This window comes from Chenopodium album, chromosome 20, assembly GCF_948465745.1.
Source record: "Chenopodium album chromosome 20, dcCheAlbu1.1, whole genome shotgun sequence".
NCBI classification, from domain to species: domain Eukaryota; kingdom Viridiplantae; phylum Streptophyta; class Magnoliopsida; order Caryophyllales; family Amaranthaceae; genus Chenopodium; species Chenopodium album.
The window spans coordinates 7,680,373-7,699,051 of NC_137853.1; the positions used below are offsets into that span (position 1 = coordinate 7,680,373).

Consider the following 18,679-nt stretch of genomic DNA (forward strand, 5'->3'; position numbering starts at 1 on the left):
TAATTTAAATTAAACGACGATTTTTTTTTCTTTTTAGGGGTTATTATTTCATGAGTGTTGAACTTTGTTCTTTTACAAATGCTCGCATGGTGTGGTCAGTCGCACACAAAACACGTTGTTCTCTTAGTTTTAAACAACGACTCTCTTTTTTTTTTCCTCCTTATCACATGAATTAATTTTTTTAAACTTTTTATCTATCTCTATTCTTAAAATACCTCATATATAACGACGTTACAATTAACAGAAGTCATAAAAAGTCGTTCTTAAGAGTCTGTTCACATTTACTAAAATGAGTTGAACTGAACTGAACTGAACTAAACTGATTGGAGCTGAACTGAACTAAACTAATTGGAATCTAACTGAATTGAATTGAGCTGAAATGAATATTTTATGAGAAAATGAAATTAGGAGTTGAACTGAAATTAAGCTGAAGTGAACAGGCCCTATTAGTTTGTTCTCGTAAAGCTTCTCCGCACTAATATTTTTTTTTATTACTCAATTGGAGCGGATTGACTCTAATTTAACTTTTATGTATACACTTGACTACAGGCGATCAACTCTAATTACCCTAATTAACCTTGAAACTTAGGGTCTGTTCTGTTCACCTTATTTTCACTTATTTCAGGTGTAATAAGTTCAGATAAGTTCAGTTAAGTTCAGATAAGTTCAAATCAGGTCTAATAAGTTTTAATAAGGGTTAACCAAGTACAAATTACATCTAAAATAAGTTTAAATAAGGTCTAATAAGTTCAGATAAGTTCAGGTAAGTTCAGATTAAGGGTGTGTTCTATTCACCTGATTTTCACTGATCTGAACTTATCTTAACTTACCTGAACTTATCTGAACTTATTAGACCTTATTAGAACTTAATAAACCTGAACTGAACTTATCTGAACTTATCAGAACTTATTACACATGAAATAAGTGAAAATTAGGTAAACAAAACACACCCTTATATTAATTCAACATCAAAAGTGGTTACTAAACATGGAATCAAAGTTTGAGTAAAACAACTAGAGAAAAATTAATTAGTTTGGTCAAACCGTCTTATTAGAAACTATCTTCACTTGATTATCACCAACAATCCTTATTTTGATTTTTTTAAAAAAGCGCAAAAAGAAAAAGGAAACCAAAAACGCGGAATTAAAACATCTCATCAACCTATCATTCAAAAACATTCTGTAAAATCTTTTTGCCACCTTCATCTTTCTTTTTCCTTTTTTTTTTTTTTAAAAAAAAATTTTAAATTTTTTTTTTATTTTTTATAATTTATTTAATTAATTTATCCAATTAATCCATTTATTTTTCCTTATTTTCTCTCTCTTAACAACACCCTATATTCTCTCTCTCTCACCTAGCAGCAACCAAAGCCTCACTTTGAATCTAAGCCATTTTTCATCACTTTTTTAACTCCCCACTTCTCCCATTTTCTTCCATTTTTTTTTCCTTCTTGATTTTATTATTACTCTTCATTCACTTACTTACCGTTACTCTAAATTCAGTGACTAATAATTCATTGAACTTTGTGTCAAATTAATTTTTTGTTTGTTAATTTCTCCTCGAAATTCCCACTTCTCCAAGTTAGTGAAATTCCTGTCGTTTCATTGTTTTTGCTCCAATTTTTTCTGTTCTTCTTACTATTTGAATGAGTTCTTTAATTTGCGTGCTTCTTGTTAAAATTTGCTCCCCAAATTAAGTGGGTTAGTAAAAAAATGGGTGCATTAACTTGGGTTCTGCTTCAATTCGCCATTTTTGGAGCTTTAACTGTAACTTGCGACTCATTTGTATCTGTTGAAGGTAACCCTTTATTCTCTCTTAGATCTTCGAATTTTATAATCATTTTTGCCAAGATTTAGTTGAATTTTCCTGGGAATTTATTTAATTGTTCTGGGTATTTCTTGATTTTGCTTGCTATATTTGGGGTGTTAATTTTGTCCTGATTTAGAAATGTGGTTAATTTTTAATTTTTAATTTTTGTTGGATTCTAGTTTGGGCACTTACTGCTTTTAAAGAAGCCATATATGAAGACCCATATCTGGTATTGGCTGATTGGAATGGGTTAGATGTAACCCCTTGTCAATGGTCTGGTGTTACTTGTTCAATTGCTAAAGATCATGTTGTTAAGCTGTAAGTTATTTTGTTTAACTTTATAATCTTATGGATTTTGGTTGTATGGAATTTCAATCATTATTGTATAATATAATGTATGATTGTTTTTCAGGAATATTTCTGGGTCTTCTTTGAAGGGATTTATTGCCCCTGAATTGGGTTTACTGAATTACTTACAAGAGCTGTATGTTGTTTGTTTGATACTGTTGAATTTGTTTTTGATGAAATTGGGTTTATGTTTGAAGTGATGAATTAATTTCATTTTCAGAACTCTTCATGGTAATCATTTGATTGGGATAATACCTAAAGAAATCGGGTTATTGAAGAATCTTACAGTGTTGGATCTCGGAGCAAATCAGTTATCTGGGCCGATTCCTCATGAGATAGGAAATTTGAGTAGCATTAAGAAGATGTATGAATTTATTTGCTGTCATTACTTGTAGTTTGTTGTGTTTTGGTTTGATTTTGTTTCTAAGTTTAGCCCTTTGTTATATGCAGTAATCTACAGTCAAATGGATTGACTGGAATGCTACCTCGTGAGCTTGGAGATTTGAAGTCTCTTCAGGAGCTCCACTTGGACAGAAATAAGCTCCAAGGAAATGTGCCTGGTGCTGCCACTGCGGATTTTAAACCCAACATGCACGGAATGTAAGTGTCGTTCACACAATGCAAAATTTACCATGTATGGCTTGTCAAATATGTCTGTAAAGTTAATCCTTTGATGAAAGTTGTTGCTTTTTGTAGTGAGTTTTCTTGACATGCACTCTGTATTACTTTCATTACTTGCTTAGTGTGAAAATCAAAACTTGCAATTGTTATGTCTTTGTATGGACTGTGACTGTACAAGCTTTTGTCTCTAATTGTCAATTAGTTGATATTCGTTAAGAGCATAGCATATCAATTAATCCGTTCCTAAAAGAGTATATATGAAAAGTATTAGAATTTATTGTAGGATGATGTAGTTCTAGTGAATGCTGGAAACTTCCCTTTAAATTCCATAGTCCTTTCTCCTGGTGGGTCTATTTTTTTTTTTTTTTTTTTTACAAAAATGGTTTTAGAAGCGTATCAAAAATGCAGGGACACTGAACTTCTGAACTTAATTATACTTTTTATCGCTAGAATTTGGAAGCCCTGTTGAGTTTATCGAGAAGATTTCCAGTGGTAATAAAGTCCTGAGTAGCTTCAATCATTACAAGATCCCCCCTGGTTTTTGAGGTCATGTTTTGAGAAGGAAGAAACTTGCGGATCATGTGCCTTCGGCTTCTTTAATTAAGCCATGTTATAGTTGACTAAAAACAGAAAGCATATGATTGACACCAATAGTTGTCATTTCTAGAAGTTGTGCTAATGATGATTAGGGAGTATAGAGACTCTTGGGATAGTGCTTATATTCTGAAAGTTGTCAACCAATAGCTGTGTTGTTAATTTAGTTTGGAATTTTCAGGTATGCAACCAATGGGAATGCTACAGGTCTTTGTCGCTTGCCTCAGCTTAAAGTTGCTGATTTCTCATATAACTTCTTTGGTGGAAGCATCCCAAAATGTTTGCTACATCTGCCAAGGTTGGTTTAGAAATGATATGCTCTTCTGCGCTCCCACATCTTATGGCCTCTTGCATGCAAATGCTGACTTTGTTTTACATCTTCTGCAGTGCAAGCTTTCAGGGTAACTGTCTTGAGAGCAGGGGTTTGAAACAGCGCTCGGATGCACAATGTGGTAAGTAGAAGCTAATCTGGAACATTATCTGCTTGATCTGTTTCTCTTGATTTATCCAATCAAGACTAGGAAGGTGGAAGAATAGGAATTTTGAAATCCTTTTAAATTTAAGAATTTATTTCAGCCTTCTAGCTAAGTCCAATCAGTCTTTGGAAAGAGTGAAAAAAAGGAAATAAGATAAACACTATGAATGTCTATGATATCAGTTTGTGCGCTTGATAGAACTAACAGTATGTAAGAGTTGATGTTCTTTGGGAAACACTCTCAAGTCTTAATAATGCAAATATGCACAAATTTTAGAGCCTCCTTTTGAGGCTGCTAAGTCTGGTATTAATATGGATGATTCCATTATTTTAAATGCTTCAATATGGAGGGGCCATGATTTATATTGTGCTTATCACAGGATCTTCTATAAATGCCAAATCTCATTCAAATTCCAATGCCAGCACAAAGCACAAGTCTTCAGAAGATGAAGCCAAGCACCGGAGATCGAGACCTACTTGGCTTTTAGCTTTAGAAATTGTGACTGGTACCACGGTTGGCATTCTCTTTATCTCTGCTCTGATAACTACATACAAAAGGTGTAACAATAAATCATCTATGATCATCCCTTGGAAGAAATCTGGAAGTGACAAAGAACGCTTGGCAGTATATATTGGTAAATTCTCCCTTTATCAATTATGCTCTTCAGGTTCCTTAATAACATACATAAAGCTATATTTTCTGATTAATTATTTGCTCCTGATTTTTCTGTTCATTAATAATTTCATCAGCAGATTCTGAGTTGTTGAGAGATATACAAAAATTCAACAGACAAGACCTTGAAGTAGCTTGTGAAGATTTTAGTAATATCATTGGATCTTCCTCTGATAGTATGATTTACAAAGGCACTATGAAAGGTGGATCTGAGATTGCAGTGATATCCTTTTGCATCAAAGAAGAGCAGTGGACTGGCTACCATGAGCTTTATTTCCAGAGAGAGGTACTGCTGAAGTATTCTGTTTTGGCCCTGAGATAGTTTTGAGATTTTGATTCTTACTTGTTCAAACTATACCGTGATTAGGTGGCAGATTTAGCAAGACTAAATCATGAGAATGCTGCTAAGCTGCTGGGTTATTGCCGAGAGACTCCTCCTTTCACACGGATGCTTGTTTTTGAATATGCGTGTAATGGAACTCTGTATGAACATCTGCATTGTAAGTGAATTGTCCTCTTTCTCAATTAATTGTGTCTGTCTTACTCGTAAGTAACAGAAGTATTGATGCTGTGTTGAAATTGAAATTGTAGCCATGTTTGCTGATGGAGAAGGCTGCCAGCTGTCCTGGACACGGCGTATGAAAATCATAATAGGCATCGCCCGTGGATTGAGATATCTTCATACAGAACTTAACCCTCCATTCACTATATCCGAGCTGAATTCTAGTGCTGTATATCTTACTGAAGATTTTTCACCCAAGGTTAGATAATTTTCTATTTTTTGTTTCTTTCCTAAGCACTCTTTTGCTTTTTGGTTGGTTATTTTATAACGTTATCAATTACAAACAGATGATATTTAGGTTATATGCTTGATATTATAATAATTGATCCAAGAACTATTGAACCAACCTGAAACGTTTCTTGCAGCTGGTTGATTTTGAAAGCTGGAAGACTATCATTGCAAGATCGGAGAAAAATTCTTCTGCCATAGATAGTAATGGTGCTATCTGTGTTCTGCCACGTTCAATTGAGGCACGTCATTTAGACATAAAGGGTAACGTATATGCATTTGGAGTACTTTTGCTCGAGATAGTCAGCGGCAGACCACCCTTCTCCAAAGACACAGGAAGCTTGGTAGATTGGGTACAAAACCTGGATCTATGTTCTTTGAAGTTATTATGGACTGCTTTTAGTAAAAACAAAGAAAGAAAATTTTAATTACTTTGCACTAATAAGTAGTTTCTTGTTTCAGGCCAGGGAATACCTTGAGGTACCTGAAGTTATGCCCTATATCGTAGAGAAACAATTGAAGCATTTTGAATATGAGGACCTCAAAGCGGTTTGTGAGGCAGCAAGTCTTTGCCTGAATCCTGATCCTGTCAAGCGACCATTGATGCACGACTTGTGCACTTTACTGGAGAGCCGCATTGATCTCTCTATGTCAGCTGAGCTCAGATCATCTTCTTTGGCATGGGCAGAACTGGCACTCTCAACATGATCATAGTTGAAACTAACATACTTACTGTAAAGCAAATTATAGTTTTGATGATACCTCTCTCGATTCTTTCCCTCACCCCTCTTCTCATCTCCCATCAGGTTTTCATCCGTGAAGATCATGTAAAGTTTTTTTCTGCTTCTGGCTTAGGAAAATATATAGGAAAGTTTTATGGATGCCATGAATGTACACCGAGTATCTTGCTAGTAGATTGATATTACTAAAGTTAATGAAGGTCTCTTTGCATTATTTGCTCTCCAAAACTGTTTGCTAGTGGATTGATATTATGGAGTACAAATAATAGTTTTGATGTTACCAGTTTAAATATTTCATTGATCAAATATGAAATATCCAATATAGTTGGAGAACTAGGAGTTGGTATCCCTAGTACATAGGAACCTGAAACAAATGGAGAATGAGGAAAATGTAAGTATTACTAATTAAAGCAACTTTAAAGCTATTATAAAGTAATGCTATGATTTTGCTTCCTTGTTACTCAAAGTAATGGACTCTAACAATACAAGGTCAAGAGGGACTCTGTACTCAAGCATTGTATGATTTGACTATTTGTACATGTTGGTGTTGGTAAATGGTAATAACCACTTTAACTAGTAAAGAAAAGTTAAAGCCTTCCTCAAACTTCACATGACAATGTTGTGGTGCAATTTTGTGTCATCAAAGGCAATGTACTTGGATTATTAATTTATTATTATTATTAATATTATTATTATTATTATTATTTTTTGAGGGATGGATTTAAATGCGAGTACATATACTAATATAGGAACTTAGAAGATATTGGGCTTTTAAAATTATATTTCAAAAACGTTGAAATGCTTCAACTAATGTTGAATGTATAGATGAGGTACGTATTATGAAGTACTCTATTATGAAGTACTATCATTAAGAAAGGAATAAGATATCTATTTTTCGGAAGCGGTTTATTATTTGTCTTTGAAACTAACTTACTTTTCATTCTTAAAAAATAAATTTGAATCATGAATTTCCTTGAAAGATCTTTGATGGCATATATTGGGTAAGGGTTGGGGGCTTCTTTCTTAATAGCATCAAATTAAGGTAGGTCAGTGTAACAGAAATATCTCTTCCAAAACATCATTGGTAGGATTTCATACCCTTTTTAATAAAAAAAAAAAATGAAGAAAAGTTAAGCTAACTACCACACCGACTTTGTTTGCTTGAGCTTATTTTCTAGGAGTATCCTCTAATCTCAATAGTTGGAACCAAATGATTTACCTCATTCTGGTACAAATCGTTCTTTCAGAATATTGATATCTGATTTAATCTGGTATGATTGCCTATAATTGTCAAGTTTAACCATTATTTTACCTCAATATATACTGTATAAGAGAAACATTACCATGCAAGATTTCATTGTATTTGAAGAGAGCGAGTTCCTAGTCTAATACGAAGTTAATTGTTAATCAGATTAGTAAATTACGCTACTTAAAAAGTTTTTTTTAGTTAGATAAGCTACATGAGACATTACTAAAATATACTGTGTCTCACTGATTTATACTTCAAGAGAATCAATGACTGATGCAGAGAAATGTAGATATACGAATTAGTTACTCTTTCCAATAGTGAAACCATAATAAAACATATTCGGCGCATCATTCTTAACAAGACTGAGATTAACATATATGTAAATATTCAAATATTTGTTCAATACAAAGTCAGTGAAATGCATGGAAGATAATTTAGAAACTGAATCACAATAAAATTTGTTTAAAAAGCGACATCTAAACAGCTACCAAAATTTCCAGGCAAAATTGCCTCAATGCTTTGCACGAGAGAAATGGTTGTCATTGGGATTTCTTTTACCACTGAACACTGCTAATGCTTGTCTCACAGGAGGCCTGTTATAAGCTTTTTTATCAGTGTGATGAGTCTGATGACCAAAGACGCTATCCCCAGCAAATATATCATCATCCTACATGACATTTGAAATAACACGTGTTACTTTAATAGATTACATTACATGAAATAAAGAGCAAAGGGGAGAAGTGAAAGTAAAGAAGCTGGAAGGTACAAATTCAATGATGTGGAACACAAAAATAACCTTAGATTTCTTCTTTGTCCTGGGGTATAAGAACTTCTGTGGGATCTGATCTTCCCGTAATATGGGATTCTTAGTCATGGAATCTCTTCCTCCTTGGGGCAAAGGGAGTGAAAACTGCAAAAGATGAAGAGTTAGCCAACAGGATGGGCAAATTTATCTGAAGCCACGTCTTTTGTCCTCTTATAAGGATGCATACACCAGCCATTTGCTGAGGAGTAGGAATGGCAATGAGTACTTGGGTAGGGTCTAATGATACCCGGACCCGTACCCGGATTTTTCAATCATCCATACCCTACCCGGACCCTTAGGGTCTAAAACTTTAAGACCCTTACCCGGACCCTATGGGTCTGATCTAGCAGGGTCTGGGTAGGGTCCAGGGTCTAATATGGATCCTTCGCTAACCTTATTTCCCAAATTTTAATTGCCTATTTTTTATTGTACGATTGCATGTATTGCGCAAAAAACAAATAAACTAACACATAAAATGTAAATAAACAAATTATTATAATCCATAAGACCATAATTACATTACAATTTATAGTCTTGTAAAATTAAATGCATAGCTAGAAAGTTAATAGCCTACTATTTATAATCGTCTTTCGTATCACACTCGATTTCATCATTAACATCCTACAAAATCAACATCCTTAATACTTTTTTCTACTTGTATTTGATTATGAAAATTTTTCTAAGTCAATATATTGTGCGAGTCTATGTACGGGTTTGGGTAGGGTATGGGTCTTAAGGGTCCGTGGGTAGGGTCATGGTCTGAAAACATTATACCTGAACCCTTACCATACCTGATGCCGCCTAGACCCATACCCTATCCGTACCCATAGGGTCTAAAAATATAAGACCCATACCCGTATTTTAGGATAGGGTGGGTAGGGTCCTGGACCCATTGCCATCCCTACTGAGGAGCCTAGGTAATAAGGTCCACAATGTATGCCAAAATAGGCAAACTAGAAAGGGAATTGCTGAACAAAAGCAACATGTAAAGTTGATATCAATACTAATAAATGAATTGATTAACGCCTCATAGCAGTCACGCACTAGCAAGAACAAATGCACAAGTATTAAGTACTGCCTAGAGCCCAAGACTTTCGATAAGAGCAAAACATGTAAGAAACTGTACCTTTGTGCCACGCAAAGAGTAACGATGCCTTCGAGCTTGTAGTACGACCCCATTCTCGCCTACTGTAACAGCCACCTTCCTTAAGGTACCACCATTGCCACACTTTGGACAAAAGATTCTACCAACTTCAGCGGTTACATGCTGGCAAGCATGACATTTTAGTACCCATCTAGACAATTAACACAATATCAGAATTTCTGACAATTGTATAAAAAATCACTATGTACAAGATTACAAGGGATTAAAACTCATTCAAGTATAAAGGTTGCCTACTTGCCCACCACACCCATACTGACAAAATTATAAGCAGGTGATACTGTGATAGTGCTGATAGTTAGTGTTTGACATGCATTCTCTAGATGACAGGACAATGTACAATATATTTTAATCAAGTCTCATAAAATTCAGATTATGATGCTATATTATGTGACTATTAGGTACCCTAAGTGGGAACATGGAGATATTATTAAGGAGTTACATTACCTGTGCAACTCACGTATCTGCATTCCTCCAGGGGCTAGCAAACGTAAACCCATCTGAAGAATAACATTTTGCATAGCAAAGTCTCCGGTGATACATGCAACACTTGAATCAGATAAAGACCTCAGCATCCAGCTCTGTTCACTGCAATCATCCTCTGCATATGAGGTATCAACACTTCCATTCTCCACATGATCTAATCCTTCATTGTCATCCCCTTCACCCACGGAATGAGCATTTACTGAGTGACCATCTACCGATTGAACATCCAAATGAGAATCAATTTGCTCATTCTGTTCTTCATGAGTTTCCAAAGCATCTTCTTCAAGTCTAATCTGTTCCAAAATTGATGAAATATCCTCAGTACCATTTGTCCCATCCATTTTATCATCAGAAGTTCCTTGATCAACTTCCTCTTCAGTATTTTTATTGACTTCTTGCTGATCATCATCTTTTAAAGATGCCTCATACATATCACGGCGAGCCTTTCTTCTGAGGAACCTTCTATGGGTGCCTCGACTAACAGCAGGACGCCAGTCACCATCATCATCATCATCATGTTGTCCTTGAGATGCATCAATCCCATCAGCCACCATTTTTTTCCCGTCAATTTTTACCTCCCTCTTTTTGGGCGGGTATCTTCTGTGTCTCCTTGCAGTCAGGCCAGCACCATCTTGATCTTCACTACCATTTCCAACGGAGCCATCTTTCAAATTCATTTGATCCTCAACAGGGATATTTAACGTTATATCCTTCAATGGGAGAATTCTAGAATTAGGATCTGGACCACTGTCCATCGCACCTTCCAAAGCTTCCCACTCCTCAAGATTAGGAACATTGGAACCCCAACCAGGCAAGTCCTTCTCAGGCAATCTCCGTACGTTCAAGACATGGATAGGGGGAGGGCTGTCTCTAAGATGACTAGTACCATGAATTTGAGCCTCCAATGTGTAAGTTAGAGCAATGAGCTTAAGATCAACATCAGAAAGAGTCTGCAGATCACCAGTTGCTCTAGCAAAGCTGACAACTGTCAATAATCCATAGACACAGGTTAAATTGCATGCTAATTATGGTTAAAAAAAAAAAAAAAAAACGAATTCTCCATACCCTCTATACAATGTATCAAACACAAGCTAACACATACAGTACAAATACAGTGATTTTTCTGATAAGTTCCTCCAGAAATGAGTTGACCTAATACTTTATAATTCATAGAATACTGACACATGATATTTAATACTCAGGAAAAAAAAGTCCTCGTACTAGAGAAAACAATTACCATAATATTTTCAGTAGCTCGAATTCTCTAATTGATAACATTTAAGTGATGTAACTGATTGTTTTGGCGGCGATGAAAACCATATGGACTAATCATTTTAGCACAATACAAATTTATTAACAAATCACGACCCAATCCGGCCCAATGGACAACAAACCAGCAAACAAAGATTTAACAAGTAGCAAATCCTCCATTTCATGAAATCAACAACAAGAAGGCGAGAAGAATGCCAAAAAGCTCTTACACAAGTATACTAATTTATCTGAGAAGTTCTGAATCTTCTGATACTCGAGAAAATACATACTAGTTCATAAATTACTAGCATAAGACATAACAATAAACTCAAACTCACAAAGGCAATCCCCATAAATCAATAATCTCTACTACCTAAGGTCCTACTATTGTCAAGACTTATTCATCAGATGACAAACAATTAGCAAGATAAAACTTTTTCAACACTTTTGCAAGACAATAACTTAAACGCAGTACAAACATCAAAACAATTCAACATCACAATTAGAAAATACCCAATTGAAATTCAACTCAATCAATCAATAATAACACAAAACAACCCAAATTGAACAAAACCCACAAATTTAACAATCAAATATAATCCAAAAACAAAAGAGAGAGATAGATACAGACCTTTTCTGAGAGATTCAGGGGAGGGTTCCAAGGTATCAACAGTAAAAGGCAGAAAAGAGAGACGATGACGAGAAGTGGGGTCACGAATTTCATTGATAACTTCAGAAACAGACACAAATTTGTCAGCCAAAGAAGGGAGTCTCTCTCCTCCTTGAATGATGGCGTTGGCATCGACAATGGCAACTGCTATGCCTTTGTTTGATTTGCAGGTTTCGAAGAGTTGAGTGGGTGTTTGAGGTTGTTGTGCTGGGGTTGGTTCTGGGGTTTGCTTCACTATGTTCGCCCAACATGGTGCGGCTGATTCCGGTGGCGGTGGCGGTGGTGCGGCTGATTCCGGTCGCGGTGGCGGTGGTGCGGCTGATTCCGGCGGTGAGTCCATTGCTTAGAGTTGAGGCAAGAGAGAAGGAGAGGAGAGTGGATGTGACGAGAAAGAGGTGATAAACATAAACCCTAAGAGTTTGCTGACGACGTCGTTTTTCGTGTTCTAATTTTTTCAGTAATTCCGTATGACTCCATATCTGGTATTTTCTCAGTTTTTTTTTTAATGATAATCTTACTTGACTTGTTTAATTTACCCATATGGGGTCATGGATTTGAATGGATTGTCAATAAAAAGAAGTTTTCATTCCATTTATAATTTTTTTGATTGAGTTTTTTTAATTGAATGTAATCTCATACCTAGAGGTGTCAAAATCGAACCGATCCGAACAATTATCCATTTCAAACTGTAACCGATTTGATTTGTTCCGAGAAATTAAAGATCCAAACCCGATCTGTAACCAAACTGAACTCAACCCAAAATCCGAACTTGACCCGATTTGAACTTAACCCGTCACCGATTTGATCCGACCTAAACTCAACCCGAATTCGATTTGATCCGGCCTGAACTCAAATCGAACCGATTTGACCCGACCCGAGCTCAACCCGATCCAAAATTGACCCGACAAATAATCGATCTAATCCGATTTGTTTTGACCCGAACTGATATTAACGCGACCCGATTTTAACTCGATTTGATTTTTACTCGATCCGAATTTAACTCGACCTTAATTAGTTATTGACCTTTTTATTCAAGTTCTTATATTACAATATTTACTAATTATTAATAAGCTAACTTTTTCCTTTATATACATACCAATTATATAAAATTACTTTCTAAGCTTTATAATCGTCTCATCTAAAATTTGCTACAAATGATTTGTAATACTTGAACATTAAAACCTCTACTTTCAAGTCGATAAAAAAAAATTGATAGATGAATGACTTGATATTGACCCAATAATAAAGTAAAAACTCAATAATAACTCTAGTTAAAAAATAATCTTATTTAAATATGTATTGGGTAAACTCAATTAAAATCTAGCCAAATTAAACACAGAAAGGAATTGAATCGAAATTGACCAATTAATGAATCAAATGATCAACCTTATCTTAGTCAAATCAAACTTAACCGAACCGAAATCATCCAAACTGAAATCAACCCGACCCAAATTCATCCGACCCGAAATTAACCCGGTTAAACATGAACCGATTAATTTGGAGTTGACCTGACCAAAGTGAACCCGATCCGAATTTATCCGAACCAAACATGAACCGATTTAGAGTTGACCTGACCCATATCCGACCTGGACTGGATAAACCATGACCCAAATTTAGTCCGACCCGAATTTGACCCGATCCGATCCGAGTTAAAAGAATAATTTTGGCCTGAACATATCCGACCTGAACAGACCTAACTCGAATAGACCCGACCCAAACTCTATTCAGTTATCCGAATTGACGCCTCTACTCATACCTAAAGGATTCTTTTGACTACCCAAAGGATTTTAACTCTATCCCATACATATGGAATTCTTTACCTACTTTCCTTCTAAGATTAACAATCCATTGTAATAATGAAGTATACAATCCATTCCAACATTAAACCAAAAAACTTTAAGTTAGTATGTTTTTAGAATTCATGCATTTCTTGTATGAGATTCCATTCCAATATAATGAACCAAACAACCCCATATTTCTAATTCTCAATACCTCTTATAACCTTAAAAATCTTTAACATTTTCAAAAAAAAAAAAAAAAAAAAAAAAAAAACTCTAATTTTTAAGGATTATATATATTTCAGAAAATAACACCACAAAAATCACACAAATTTGATTATAACACCACAAATTTTAAAACTTTTATTATAACACCACTTAAAATTCCAAAAAATTGATTTCATCACCACTTACCCTTGCCATCCAAAAAATCGTTAGTGGACCCAACATTGTATACGTGTCAATTACTTATAGGATAAAAAAAATGAAAAAAATAAAAAAAGAATTTAAAAAACGGAAAATTCCTAAAATCTAAACCCAACCACCACCGGTGGCGGTTTCCACTACCGTTAACCAATCCCAACCTACCATCCTCGACCGACGAAACCAACCAAGCTGACCACCCATGATCGTCGAAACCAGTTCAACTATAACCCAACCTCTGCCCAGATTTGGTTTCTGGGTACGAGTTTTGGTCAAGGTGAGGGTGAAAGACTAAGGTGAGAGGAGCGGGGCAGTTTGTGGGTTTGGGTATGGATTGGGTTTTCGACGGTTAGGGCAGAGGAGTTCGGCGGTGGTGGTGGGGGTGATGTTGATGTTTCGACTAGTTTAGGTTGGGGTTAATTACGGTGGATCGGCAATGGTGTGGGCTAAGCCGCCAGGCTGGCTTTGGTTGGGGTTACGGTTGTTCGTCGACAGTTTCGGAGGTTTGGGGCCTGGGTATGGGTGATGGAGGTGGGAACCCACCGATGGTGGTTGCTAGGCCAGCATTTTACGGATTTTTTTTTTAATTTTTCTCTTTTCAAATCCAATAGATAATTGACATGTGTACCGTGTGAGACCCACTTAACAGGTTTTATTGGATGGCAAAGTTAAGTGATGGTGAAATCAATTTATTTGTTTTTTTGTGGTGTTATGATAAAAGTATTTTTTTTTTTTTTGTGGTGTTATAATCAAATTTTGGATTTTTTTGTGGTGTTATTTTCTAAAATATCCTTAAAACATTTTTAAAAAATTAGACCCATCTGGGAAAAGGACTATGGAATTGAAAAGGAAATTGACAGCATTTACTTAAACTACATCATCCTACAATAAATTATAATCTTTTCCATATATACCCTTTGAGGGACGGATTAATGAGGCCTTCCAAAGGGAGGTTTGTGATGTATGAGTAAATACATAATGAGGGGTATTGGGGTCATTTCACGTAAATGCATATCTGCATTTAGAGTAATACCATTGGGTAATCAATTGTATCACTGGATGATCAAATAGTATCATTGAACATTCAGTGGTGCTATGTATGTATGTAGTGGTACTATATATTCATTTAGTGGTACTCACTACATGTAGAAATAATATCACTACATAGTCAATGATATATCTAAGCTTTCAAAGGTACATACGAGTTTAGTACATAACGAGGGATATATGTTCTGGATTTAGAGTGTACCACTGGGTGATTAATAGTATTATTGGATAATCAAATAATATCATTGAACATTCAATGGTATTATATATTCATTCAATGATACTGTATATTCATTCGGTGGTACTAACTACGTGTATAAATAGTTACACTACGTAGTCAATAATGTTATATAAGCATTCAGTGGTATATTTAAAGTGGTCCCATTTGACCATCTATCTCCTCCTTTCTCTCACCCTCATGTGCTTTACAATATTTTTGCTTATTTTAAACTTTGATATGTATTTGTAAATACATATCAAACCTACATCAGTACTTCCTCCGGATTAATTGATATGCTCTGAACAATTATAAAGTAATTGACAATTAGAGACAAGAGCTTATACAGTCATAGTCCATAAATGCAAAGACATAATAAGTGCAAGTTTTGTTTTTCACACTAAGCAAATATTTGAAAAGTCATACGTGTCAAGAAGATTTACTACAAAAAGCAACAACTTTCATCAAAGGATTAAATTTATACACATTATATGACAAGCCATAGTTTTCTCTAGAAATTTCATGGTTAATTTTGTGTTGTTTAAACAGTGGCGGATCCAAGATTTTCGAGATGGTGAGTCACCATCAATTATTGCTCACTTGTGAAAGTGCAAATTTTTTTTCCAAATCTTGTTCATAATTAATTTCAATCCAAAAATTTATATTTCACTAAATTGATTTTAATCTAAAAATAGGACACAAAAATCCATACTACAACCAAATAGTACTCCCTCCGTGTTTTTTTAAGTGTTAAACTTCCCATTTCCGGCCGTGTTTTTTTTTAAGTGTTACACTTCCTTTTTTTGGCAAAAAGCTACATTAAAACATTATATCTCTCTCCTCTCATGGTCCCACCCAAACCCACTACTACTTTTTTATTATACTAGGAAGCCAATGCGCGCGTTGCGCGCGGTATGGCCAGCTCTTTCGGCTTAATTTTTTTTGGCTTGTGTTTGCACTTCACATTGATGATGGACTGGTAAAGAATATCTCTCTAATGCTTAAGAGGGCTTGTGTTTGCACTTCACATGGAGAGGACAAGATTTTTGACACGGAAATGCCAAATACTATAGTAGTGAGGAAGAGAAAGCATCCATTAGCTTTACATAAATATTATATAGACTCATTGACCTAATTGGAAACAACAAAGTACAACATATAGCAGTATAGGGTACATCGCAATACATAGTAGTGGCATTAATATATAATACCCAGTATATATTCAGATCACAAACTTTTAAATAAAACGGATGTTCAGTAAATTACTGAACATCCGTTATAAAGTGACAATAAAATGTGCAAAAGTTACCCTGACATATATAAGAGTTATTTATGCTTCATTGACAAATTTGACAAAAGTGACACTAAATTTGACAAAAGTGTACCCGATGTACAGTAAATTACTGAAAACCGGATGTATACAAAATTTTTCCTATTCAGATATACATGCATGATTTATAATGCTTAAAAGTTAACATATAATTAGAAAATAAACTTGGACAAAATGCTTCTAAGAATTTATTTTTTCAGTAAAATTAGCTCTATGCAGCTCCACTAGTAGCCTCTTTGTCCACCATGCTAATTTCCTTGAATCGGTTCTTGCTTTCTTTCCCTTCTCATTGTAGTCAGTTTGGTTTTCTAGCTCCCTACTACATTCGACACAATCATAGATTAATTTTATTAGTCTCTATGTCCAATTATGGGTAAGTCGTTAATTTTGACCTTCACAACATAAAGGGGAAAAGAATGCCCACATAAAACAACAGCTTTGTTTTGTCCAGTGACTAATGTTATCATGTAATTAAACCATAACCCCTTGCAAACCAGTCGACGAATCTTGGTACCGTTTTATTGGAGGACTTATGTGGCATGGCTATTCCTAGGATGATTCCGAAGATTAGCTAAGTTGGGTCTTGAGTATGGGAGTAGTTGTTAGTTTGTTTTTCTTTGTGTTGCTTTTGTTTTCTAGTTTGTAGTTTCTTTGCTTTTCCTTTGGGCCTTGCCCCTCGGCTTCACCAATTAAAAACCATAACCCCAATTAAATATGAAGAATTTTAAACTTTATTATTTCATTCTCCATCCATTTAATTTCTAATTAATTGATGGGTCTTTCAAATTCATCCATTTAATGAACCAATGAAGTCACCAAGCTCTACTTCATTATACGGGGGTAATAAAGTAAATAAACATTTTGAAGGGTATTATGGTCCGTGCACTATTCATAAGAACAATTTCCTACTTTTTATAAGCTAGGTAGGGATATCTTTTCTCTCACATCCATTACTTTTCAATTAACTATTAACCCCATTATCTTTCTTTTACAATTTTTTAATACTCCAACTACCTCACTTACCTCTTATTTTATTTAAGTCAATTAAATTGCCTAAAACTATGTGTCGGTCAAACTGTAACACTTAAAAATACAGTACTATAAAAAATCAATCTTACAAGTTGAAAGTACTACAAATAACATGTTACAAACAATTAGTACTATAAATTATTAAATTAACTTTATGATTTTTTACTTAATTGATAAGCTTTGTGGGAAAATATTAAAATTGGTAGCACAAATAAAAGGTATAAATAGAAGCAAAAATTAATAAAAATTAAAAAAAAAGTGATATAACTTAAGAGACCTATTATTAAATATAACCGGTCTCTTTAATGAAAAAAGAAAAACATTGACGCAGCGCAAAACTCTTGTGACAATAGCAATAAAATTCATTTTTTTCTTTTTGAGTCACGTGATGACTCAGTGTGCACCTGAATACATCCGCCAATGCGTGTAAATGACACTTACAATCCGTGCATGTTGGGTTTGAAATATGCAGTAGCAACACCAATCATAGTTCACTGGAGCTTATTATCTCTGTCCAAGTGAAGCTCCTGAAGAGCTTCATCAAATCTCGAAGCTCATGAGGTAGCATTTTCATTCAATCCACTAGTGTGTAGCCTCGGCGTTGCACCAGATTTCTACTTTAATTATTCCTTATGATTATATGTATTTGATATTTATAATTTTTTTTTTTAAAAAAAATATAGACATTGTGATTATTAATTATATACATTTATTTTCATATTTATAACATAGTTGGTGATTGGCTAAGATGATTAAATAACCATCCTTTTTATAAGAGGTTGGGTGTTTGATTCCTCGCTCTTATCATCATTTTTTTATATGAAACAATATTAGGTGATGTGGCATAATGATTCAGGTTGATTGGATAGTGTGATGTGACATAATGAGAGATAGAGCAGATGACGTGGCGTGGTTTACGTGGCACAGAGGCGTTCTTAGTATGCCTTTAATATATTAGTATAAATTTGACCTATAGATTAATGTAACAAAATGCAAAACTTAGAAACAAAATCAAACAAACTCACAACAAAGTACAAGTAATGACACCAAATAAATTCATACATCTTGTAGGATTCTTCAATGATCCGTTTTCTTTAGGTATCCCAATCAAAATATTACCATGAAGGGTTTTGAAAATGAAACTTATTCATCAATTCAAACAAAACCCTATTTCATCAATAA

General features: G+C 34.7%; 2 protein-coding genes across 3 annotated transcripts; one reads left to right on the plus strand and one right to left on the minus strand.

Annotated features, from left to right (window-relative positions):
• The first annotated feature begins 1,308 nt into the window (after positions 1 to 1,308).
• LOC145596607 (putative LRR receptor-like serine/threonine-protein kinase At1g63430) lies at positions 1,309 to 6,264 on the plus strand. 2 transcript variants are annotated; one of them, XM_081652806.1, is made up of 13 exons: positions 1,309 to 1,797; positions 1,989 to 2,127; positions 2,222 to 2,293; positions 2,378 to 2,521; positions 2,608 to 2,757; positions 3,554 to 3,670; positions 3,760 to 3,824; positions 4,228 to 4,482; positions 4,598 to 4,806; positions 4,888 to 5,020; positions 5,112 to 5,281; positions 5,448 to 5,663; positions 5,773 to 6,264. In XM_081652806.1, exons 1-13 carry the CDS (start codon positions 1,713 to 1,715, stop codon positions 6,016 to 6,018), a joined length of 2,001 nt encoding a protein of 666 aa, XP_081508932.1. In that variant the 5' UTR covers positions 1,309 to 1,712; the 3' UTR covers positions 6,019 to 6,264. The 2 variants fall into 2 exon arrangements, with proteins under 2 accessions (XP_081508932.1, XP_081508933.1); XM_081652807.1 differs by having other exon boundaries at positions 4,601 to 4,806.
• A 1,325-nt stretch (positions 6,265 to 7,589) lies between these two features.
• LOC145597915 (RNA-binding NOB1-like protein) lies at positions 7,590 to 12,027 on the minus strand. The gene is made up of 5 exons (XM_081654184.1): positions 11,635 to 12,027; positions 9,714 to 10,737; positions 9,231 to 9,399; positions 8,096 to 8,209; positions 7,590 to 7,966 (listed from the first exon to the last, which is right to left on the minus strand). Exons 1-5 carry the CDS (start codon positions 12,011 to 12,013, stop codon positions 7,811 to 7,813), a joined length of 1,842 nt encoding a protein of 613 aa, XP_081510310.1. The 5' UTR covers positions 12,014 to 12,027; the 3' UTR covers positions 7,590 to 7,810.
• Positions 12,028 to 18,679: the final 6,652 nt, after the last annotated feature.